Source organism: Bison bison, unplaced genomic scaffold (genome assembly GCF_000754665.1).
Source record: "Bison bison bison isolate TAMUID 2011002044 unplaced genomic scaffold, Bison_UMD1.0 scf7180017864484, whole genome shotgun sequence".
In the NCBI taxonomy this organism is placed as follows: domain Eukaryota; kingdom Metazoa; phylum Chordata; class Mammalia; order Artiodactyla; family Bovidae; genus Bison; species Bison bison.
The window spans coordinates 4,669,415-4,679,585 of NW_011495044.1; the positions used below are offsets into that span (position 1 = coordinate 4,669,415).

The 10,171-nt window shown below is 42.3% G+C and overlaps 1 protein-coding gene across 1 annotated transcript in view; it reads right to left on the reverse strand.

The window, feature by feature from the left end:
- The window catches only part of CAP1 (CAP, adenylate cyclase-associated protein 1 (yeast)), a 38,622-nt gene that overhangs the window by 4,502 nt on the left and 23,949 nt on the right, over positions 1–10,171 (reverse strand). Inside the window, exons 3-8 of the mRNA XM_010862814.1 lie at positions 8,254–8,477; positions 6,483–6,560; positions 4,675–4,818; positions 4,495–4,580; positions 1,249–1,354; positions 1–74 (exon numbers count right to left, since the gene is read on the reverse strand). Of these exons, the coding sequence (XP_010861116.1) occupies positions 1–74; positions 1,249–1,354; positions 4,495–4,580; positions 4,675–4,818; positions 6,483–6,560; positions 8,254–8,477 (712 nt within the window). The remainder of the gene's footprint in view (positions 75–1,248; positions 1,355–4,494; positions 4,581–4,674; positions 4,819–6,482; positions 6,561–8,253; positions 8,478–10,171) is intronic.

Consider the following 10,171-nt stretch of genomic DNA (forward strand, 5'->3'; position numbering starts at 1 on the left):
GGGGGGGGAGGAGGAGGACCAGATCCAGCAGAGGGTCCAGATGGCAAGCCACTCAGTTCTTTTGCCACAGGCCCCTGGAACAGTAAGTGCAGGGAACACAGTCAACTTTTCTTCCCCTCGGTACCAGCCCCAACAGGGCCTTACATGTGTCCAAGATACATGGGATTTTTACTGTAGTCCTTGATGCAATGATTAATGCTCCCAACCCACACCCAACTCAGCTCCATTTTTCCAGCTCTAAACCTAGAGTTCTAAAAATCTTAGTGTATCAGCAATACCTCAGACTTACAAAATCCAAGTTTGATTTCACCATCTCCTGCCTGCTCCCCTTCCTGTACAATCACCCCATTTCTATTCTAGCGAAAGTTATTACCATCCAAGCTTAACTGTTCAATCATCTTCTCATTAACTCATTCTATTATCTTGGTTGTATCTCCCTAAGTTTGTCTGTATCAGCCTCTTGCACCATGAGTACTTCAATAGTACTTACATAGTACTCACATAGTACTTACATTAGTCCTTGCCCCTAATCTATATACTAAGACTCTTTTAAAGACAAATCTGATCATTACCACTATTTTGCTCAAATACCTATTATAGTTTCTTATCATCAATTAAAAAAAAAAGTATTTATGTGGCTGTGCCAGGTCCTTGTTGTGGCACGTTGGGCTCTAGTTCCCTAACCAGGGATTGAACCCAGGTCCCCTGCATTAGGAGTGCAGAGTCTTAGCCACTGGACCACCAAGGAAGTCCCCTTATCACTTGTTACAAAGTCTAAATGTCTCAACTACTTCCTTTTCATCCCTTCCTCCTAAAAATTTGACTCTCTCTTCTTACTGAAGGCAGATGACATTTATTCTGCATTTACTTTAAGCTTTGCTGTTACCCATCTCGCCCACTTCCATCCTATACCTGAAAAGTCTCAGATGAGAATATGACTCCTTAAAGTACAGTCTCTCCCAGGTGAGAATCACACTTTCTCATACTCTGTAGTGTGTACCTTTATAATACCACTTGGCCTGGTGATTGGTACTGGGGTTTCGTATCTGTTTTTAAGCTTCCTGAGGGTTGGGATGATGCTATTTATTCATCTATCTCCCCTCCAGCCCAAGCATGTCCCTGACCCATGTTTACCGACACTGAATAGAACTGAGTATTCTTTCCCTTACCCTCGCTTTCTTTACTCTTCTACCCCTTTTCCTCCTCTCCTATTTCCTGGAGGAATGACAGTAGGGGACAAGAACTCACTGTTCTGCTCCAGGCCAGTCCGGTGGTATGGAACTCCTTAATGTAAGCCTGCAGCTCTGTCCATATACTCAAGTAAGCTTTGACCCAGTCCACGTGCTTTTTATCCCTGGGAGAATTAAAGAACGACTCACTGCAGGCAATCAGGGTACATTACAACAATGATTCCAGATCCTTCCTATCTATGAGCTCACATTTTCCTGCCTGTGATGCTCCTTAGGCTCTGCTCAATGGCAGCTTTTCTATCATAACTGAGCTTCTCTTTTCTTTTTTAAACCTATTTTCTTACCCTAATTAGACCAAAGTCCATACTGACAGGGACTCTATATCTCTACCTCTTATAGCAATATGCCTTAAACTTTTTAAAGTAACAAACTGTTTTTTCAAAGCATAATAAGACCTTAGGCATAATCTTATATAAAAAACTGAAAAGAGCAAATATTCTGTGCCTGAAGCCATGGTCAGGAGGGCGCTCAAGCATCACTATGGATCTTTAGGACTCCAAGAAACTCAACTGCCTTGTAACACAATGCCTTAGGTCAAAAATATGCCTTCCTCCAAAAAATTAAAAATAAAACACTTCCCTTTAGGAGGAAAGATGATGCTGTGAAAGTGCTGCACTCAATATGTCAGCAAATTTGGAAAACTCAGCAGTGGCCACAGGACTGGAAAAAATCAGTTTTCATTCCAATCCCAAAGAAAGGCAACGCCAAAGAATGCTCCGACTACCACACAATTACACTCATCTCACACACTAGTAAAGTAATGCTCAAAATTCTCCAAGCCAGGCTTCAGCAACATGTGAATAGTGAACTTCCAGATGTTCAAGCTGGTTTTAGAAAAGGCAGAGGAACCAGAGATCAAATTGCCAACATCCGCTGGATCATCCACAAAGCAAGAGAGTTCCAGAAAAACATCTATTTCTGCTTTGTTGACTATGCCAAAGCCTTTGACTATGTGGATCACAATAAACTGTGGAAAATTCTGAAAGAGATGGGAATACCAGACCACCTGACCTGGCTTTTGAGAAACCTATATGCAAGTCAGGAAGCAACAGTTAGAACTGGGCATGGAACAGACTGGTTCCAAACAGGAAAAGGAGTATGTCAATCAAGACTGTATACTGTCACCCTGCTCATTTAACTTCTATGCAGAGTACATCATGAGAAACGCTGGACTAGAAGAAACACAAGCTGGAATCAAGATTGCTGGGAGAAATATCAATAACCTCAGATATGCAGATGACACCACCCTTATGGCAGAAAGTGAAGAGGAACTAAAAAGCCTCTTGATGAAAGTGAAAGAGGAGAGTGAAAAAGTTGGCTTAAAGCTCAACATTCAGAAAACGAAGATCATGGCATCTGGTCCCATCAGTTCATGGCAAATAGATGAGGAAACAGTGGAAACAGTGTCAGACTTTATTTTTCTGGGCTCCAAAATCACTACAGATGGTGACTGCAGCCATGAAATTAAAAGACGCTTACTCCTTAGAAGGAAAGTTATGACCAACCTAGATAGCATATTCAAAAGCAGAGATGTTACTTTGCCAACAAAGGTCCATCTAGTCAAGGCTATGGTTTTTCCAGTAGTCATGTATGGATGTGAGAGCTGGACTGTGAAGAAAAGCTGAGTGCTGAAGAATTGATGCTTTTGAACTGTGGTGCTGGAGAAGACTCTTGAGAGTCCCTTGGACTGCAAGGAGATCCAACCAGTCCATTCTAAAGGAGATCAGTCCTGGGTGTTCCTTGGAAGAAATGATGCTGAAGCTGCAACTCCAGTACTTTGGCCACCTCATGCGAAGATTTGACTCATTGGAAAAGACTCTGATGCTGGGAGGGATTGGGGGCAGGAGGAGAAGGGGACAGCAGAGGATGAGATGGCTGGACGGCATCACTGACTGGATGGACCTGAGTTTGAATGAACTCCAGGAGCTGGTGATGGACAGGGAGGCCTGGCGTGCTGCAATTCATGGGGTCGCAGAGTCGGACACAACTGAGCGTTTGAACTGAATCAGTATTAAATTACAGAAGTAGCACTGCACTGTAGTTCAAGTCTCCTCTCTTACGTATTATTAGCTGGAAGACTTTATGATTATTGAGCGCCAAAGAATTGATGCTTTGAACTGTGGTGTTGGAGAAGACTCTTGAGAGTCCCTTGGACTGCAAGGAGATCAACCCAGTCCATCCTAAAGGAAATCAGTCCTGAGTATTCAATGGAAGGTCTGATGTTGAAGCTCCAATACTCTGTCCACCTGATGCAAAGAACTGACTCACTGGGAAAGATCGAAGGCAGGAGGAGAAGAGGACGACAGAGGATGAGATGGTTGGATGGCATCACCGACCCAATGGAGATGAGTTTGAGTAAGCTCCGGGAGTTGGTGATGGACAGGGAAGCCTGGCATGCTATAGACCATGGGGTCACAAAGAGTCGGACATAACTGAGCGACTAAACTGAACTGAGCTTAAAACCCAATTTCCTCAACTGTAAATTGTGGAGTATAATAGTGGAATATAATCAGAATGTTGTGATGCTTAATTCCAGATTACTGGAAGGATCAAGGAACTGCCTGGTGTTCTGGGAGATATTTCAGACCCACATGAAGGCTCATTCCTTCAGAGTAGTCACTCAACATATGCTGATTACTGAGGACAAATGGAGGGAAGAAAAGAAGGGTTTGGAGAGTTACGTGGCCAAGTAACAGGTGCCTGTAGTCACTCCAGCTCAAAACCAGTGATGCAGAAGTTCACACTGGTGGACACATGTGGTTGGACATACAGTAACTCCCCTTACGCAACACCTGCAATGGTCAGGCAGCCTTCCTCTCACTTTACCTGACTATAAGAATAGTCAGGGTCACTTTATAGTAAATCTTGTTGTAACTTTTGCCATTGAGCCAGTTAGAAGTTTTCAAAAAGGAACAAAATCTTATCCACACAGGCCAAAAAAAAAGGGCATTAGTTCATTTTCATATCCAGCAAAAGCTCCTAAACCGTAAAGGCAAGGATGAGAAAACTCAAAAGCCCCCTACAAACCCCAGATAAAAAGCAGAAGAGGAAGAAGAAACACTTTCTGCTTGCAAATGCAGCTTCTATGAGTCAACATCTATCACACTTTCCAAAAAGCAGCCCTGAGATAAGAGAATAAACACAGCAGCCATGGCCAGCCTTAACTTAACCCAAAGCCCTACTCTAGCAAGTCAAGTAACCAGCTGGGTTTGTTCTTGACCCCTTGAGGACAAGCTGGACTTACACATCTTTGTACTCCTTGAGGACTCGATTTGTATAAAACATGGCAGCATCATTCATTTCCTTCACATAGGGACCAGGCTTGGGAGCCTAGAAAAAGAAAAAGCTGTCAGTGACGCAGGGCCTTTCCAGCCACATCTCCTGATCTCTATCCCTCCCCTCCCATAGAAGCTGCACAGCTCACCATAGCCACCCAACCCAGGGCCTGGATACTTTCGCTGACAGCTGACAGGTGATTGAACAACTTGCTGCCTCGGTTCTTCTCCCGGAAGGTCACCACTTCTTGGATCTGCTCGGAGATGGGTGCCAACAAGTCAGAAAGCTTGTTCTAGAAAAAAAGAGGCAGGAAAAGACAGAGGTTAGAGTCCTTCTATGTTTTATGTTGCTCAACTCTGATCTTGTAAGGCAAGAATTCTTCATGAACTACAACAAGCATGCACATAAACTCTGTATTTATCTCCAAAGATTCATATGGCTACACTACTACTCAACACCTCACTCTCCTCAGAGTTCCAACTTCTCAGGCAGGATTTTGTGGTTCTTCATGATCAGGACCCATACCCCAGCTGTACCACAAAATTCTACCATTTCCGTCATTTGTCTCTTTTCTGTCCCACTAACAGGAGCTACCAGCTCATTTCTGGGCCCTGACTCACGATGGGCTCTTGTCTTTCCATCTATCCACGTGATCCTCTGCTTCATGAGGAACAGCCCTCCAACCCCAGCCACACTGGCCTCCTACAGCATCTCTCGTCAGCAGAGCCAATTCTGGCACCTTACCATGCAACCATTTATTAATGAACCCATGTGAACATGTTTTTCTTTCTCATTAATTCTTCAAACACAAGGGCTTTGTTTTAGCCCTATTTTATAATCTCCACAGCCCTCAACACAGTGCTAGCCATATAGCAGCTGCTGAGAAGAGATCTGCTGAATCAAATGCAATTAGAGGACTTGGCATTTGAGCAGGAAGCTTAGCATAATGGACCAATCTTGTGTTTCTGTGTTTTCATCCTTCCCACAAAGCCTGGTTTCCTGAACATCTCGATTCTCAGATCTCAGTATGAGAACAGTCTAAAGCAGGAATTGGTAAACTTTCTGTAAAGAGCCAGACCGTAAATATTTCAGTCTTTGCAGGCCATACGGGCTCTGTTGCTATTTCTTAACTCTGCTGTTGTAGTGCATAGAGCAACAACAGACAACACTTAAAAGAATGGACATGGCTGTGTTCAAAAAAACTTCACTTAAAACAGGTGGTGGGCCGATTTGGCCTGCAGACTACAGTCTGCCAATCCTGGATCTAAAGTAAGGGGAATACAATAATGTCTCAGCAGCCTGAATTGTGAAAAGTGTGGGGTTGGGAAAAAAGGTTTAGACAAAATGCTTTAACCTTTTGTCTTTTAAGATTAAAAATTAGAGTCTAACATATTTAACATTACTTCTGCTACTTTTACATTGTTTAGGCATGTTGAGGGTTCACAGGTTTTAATACAGCATTAGCACGAAAACTTATGTTATTACCCTCTACCTAGGAGAGCCAAATGCAAAAAAGAAGAAACAAAACAAAACTAAAATGTGTGGCTCTGAGAAAAATCTAAATTTTCTCAAATTTATTTTCATACTTTGGCAGCTTAAAATTTTGAGGTAGGAATAAAGTTTAAGAGAGATGTCCAACCACTTAGGGTGAGGGGAGAAGCAATACTTTTACGATCTCCCCAGCAGTCTTACTAATAAAAGCACATCCACAGTGGAGTAAGAGAATCACTTTCTAGGGCCTAATGAACTTAGGAGACAATATGATGAATTTGGGCTAAGCCAAGAGGCTAGAAAAGACTGTCAAATGGCACATTCCCATAGTGGGGCTTAAAATCAGACTCTCCTGGGACTTGGTGCCTGGTAGGTCTATCTTAACATGTTGTGATAGCTCAGCAGAAAGCCCTCAACCTGTCCTGCACGTCAAACCATAACAAAACCAACTAGCAGTGAACTTACGCCTGCTGGCTGCTGGCACTGAGAGGCTGTAACCAAGAGAGCTCGCTCTAACTTCAGACCTGTGTGGACCATCTCCGCCTGGAAACAAGAAGACAGGAAAAGAACCAGCTATCAGTGATACTTCACAACTGGACAGGTCCTGATAAGAATAACCTGAAGCCTCCATGTTCATGTACTCTGGCAGCAACCCAGGCACTTCATGTTGATTTCTTTAAGTAATCCAGATTTCAGGGACTGATAGCAGAATTACATATACCATTGCTCCTGTTGGAACTAATCAGGTTGTATATCCAGAGTTGGAAATGAAGATACTTAGGGCTTTCAAAGAAGTCAAGTTTGCAACTGCACATGTGTGGTATGAAGTACACTGAAAAATCTCTCCTACCTCTCATCACCAAAAAAAAATTATTTTCAAAAACCAGAGGTAGGAGTAAAAGCAAAAGCCTAAGCTTATGCCTCAAATTCTTAAGGTATTTACTCCATAAGGTTAAAGCTGTTTTCAGGTGTTGGACCATGACCTATCACAGGTAATTAAATCAACTTTGTGACACATAATGAGCACTTCATTCAGTGAAGTATAGTAGAACAATGAGTGCAATACAGCAATTAGAAATTTTTTTTAAGGTTCAATACAAGTAGCATAAACACTATTTTGTGAAACATCTATCTCAACTGGTCTTCCCAGGTGGTGCTAGTGGTAAAGAACCTGCCTGCCAACGAAGGAGATGTAAGAGGCACGGTTTTGATCCCTGGGTCGGAAAGATCCCTAGAGGAGGGCATGGGCGACCCACTGCAGTATCCTTGCCTGGAGAATTCCATGGACAGAGAAGCCTGGCAGGCTACAGTCCCTAGGGTGGCAAAGAGTCGGACACGACTAAAGAGACTTAGCACACATGCATATCTTGGTTACAAATATGTATTTCTTACTGAGGGCCATGGACAAATGAATATTAAGAAGCATGAAGCTATAAGCACTACCACATATAAAAATTCAAAGTCAAGTCATTTTTCTGGGTTTGTATTTTTTAAATGTAGAACTGATATGTTTTAAACTTTTTCAAATGTTATCTACTGTATGAAGTAAAAATGCAAGCCCCATACTCCTAAGTCCCAGTCCCACTCTCTAGAGCTAACACCACTGCCAACAGATGGTATCTAAGAGGCTTCAAATAGATCTTTCAAAGATCAGGCAAACAGTTTTACTGAAGGGTCAGGCTGATCCTAAACATGGTTACTGCTTACAAAGGATCACTCAAAGACTAGCAGTAAGGTTCTGGGTCCCGAAGAGAAAGAGTGGTGGTGGGGGGGGCGGTGGTGACAACGTGGGTAGCAGCACATGAAGGGAGGTGGGTGGAGAGCACCTGTCAGTGCCTACTTCGTATTCTTACTGTGGGCTAAGTGTGAAAATAACTCACATTAGCATAGTTTTAGCATAACTACCAAGCACAGTTTCATAAATGCTAAGTCATGATGATGAGTCCTTTGAATACGCCACCCCAGGCTTGGTTATATAACATGGTGGGGTAGCATATTCTCACTACCAAGATGAGCAGAGCACGCTATCTATATAAAAGAAGCCCATCAGAGCATGTGATAAAAGCAGAGGGCCTGGGAAAAAATGTGAAAAACTGTTTCAGTGCATAGACTGAGTTCCTCAATGCAGGTAGAAGAAGCCAGGAGCCTCTCAAGGGGCTCTTAAACCAAGCATGACTATGATTTGAAGAAAGCCACCAGTCCGTAAAAGATGGGAAAAAGGGCCAAACCTCCTTACATGTTTCTGCACATCTCCCCCAATCTCTTTACTGATCTTGAGGTACTCTGCCACAGGACCGGCCAGCAGTGAGTCAAATGCTTGCACATATGGAGTCGTTCCTTTTGCAGCACTGTCTCCATACCCACAGTGTGTGTCAGAGGCATGGGAGACTGCCTCCAGGCGGCCCACCACTCTCTCCAATCTTTCTACCAGATTTTCGCATGTCAGCCATAATGTACCACCTGCTGAAACAGACCAAATGTTATTTGTTGTTTTAATATGACACAGAACCTGGGTGGGGGGTGGGGGGAGAATGCCCTGGAGATAAAGAAGATGCCAATTCTGAGGAACAGAATCATTTTACAGTAAAGTAAGACGGAAGATAGTTTAGCATATTTGCAGAAGCCTAGAGACCTCAATAAGCAAAAGAACTACCCAGGAAACAGTGTTAACTGAAAGCAAATACTTACTCATCCAAATACTTACTGAATATTTACTATGATATCATCAACTAAGTATTTGTGTAAGAATTTAGAATTTACAAGGAACAGTCACATATGTTCTCTCAGTTTAATAAGCCTCTCAACAACTACTTATGAATGGAAAGATAATTAATATATTCTTAAAGATAGGAAACAAATTCAATGAAGTTAAATGACTTGCCTATAGTCACAAAGTTAGTTAGTTGGGAAGCCAGTACTCAAATCAAGTCTTCTGGCTCTAAGTTCAGTGTTTTTTCCTACAACATCCTGCTGCCTGCATGCGGAATGCCCAAGGCCAAGATGAACAGGATATTTATTCTACCCACAATAACTTATAGTCTAACAGAGAACTGTACACTGTGCACTAAAACTATTAAAAACAAACAGAAAAATATTTAAGGTGATGTAAGTTGCAGGCAAAATAACATAGGATTTCAGAGAAGAGAAGGCTATATCAGCTGAAAGGGTCAGATAAGGCTATCAGGGAGAAGCTGCCAATTGAGCCAGGCTTCCAAGGAGGATGGGCAGGATCTAGATATGCAATAGAGAAGGAAAACAAGACATATCCAGAAGGGCTTGTTATAGATCTTTTCACAAATACCAACTTACTGAACTAGCCTCATTCAATGTCTGATATCCTAAAGAAAGGAAGCTCCTTTCTTCTCAAAAGAGAAGGGACCTTTTCTGGTTTGTTTCCTAAACAAGTTTATCCTCTACCGTCTAGACCACTACCTGGCAGGTAGAAAGTGTTCGATAAATATTTATGAAGTCAATGAACCTGAAGCATAGAATCTCAGAACTCCAAAGGGACAAGGGTTCTGAAAGTTGCCCACAAACCCATATAAGTGTTAACGTTATCAACATACATCAATATAAAGTGGCTGAGACTGGAAGTGATCTTGTAAAAATCAGTCACATGAAATTTGAGCCAAAGACTTGAAAAGATTTCATTTCAAAGCATTAATCTGGTCAGGTAACTGAAGACTCAACTCCCTTGAAGCCACCTAAAATGACGATAGAATCACAATTCTCTCAAAGATGACGACATGACCGAATACCTTGATTTAACACATTGTCTTCCCTGTGGAAGAGAGAAGCAACTCACGAGATAAACTAAGATCATCCCTAACAGACTGGTTCCAAATAGGAAAAGGAGTACATCAAGGCTGTATATTGTCACCTGGTTATTTAACTTATATGCAGAGTACATCATGAGAAACGCTGGACTAGAAGAAACACAAGCTGGAATCAAGATTGCCGGGAGAAATATCAATAACCTCAGATATGCAGATGACACCACCCTTATGGCAGAAAGTGAAGAGGAACTCAAAAGCCTCTTGATGAAAGTGAAAGTGGAGAGTGAAAAAGTTGGCTTAAAGCTCAACATTCAGAAAATGAAGATCATGGAATCCAGTCCCACCACTTCATGGGAAATAGATGGGGAAACAGTGGAA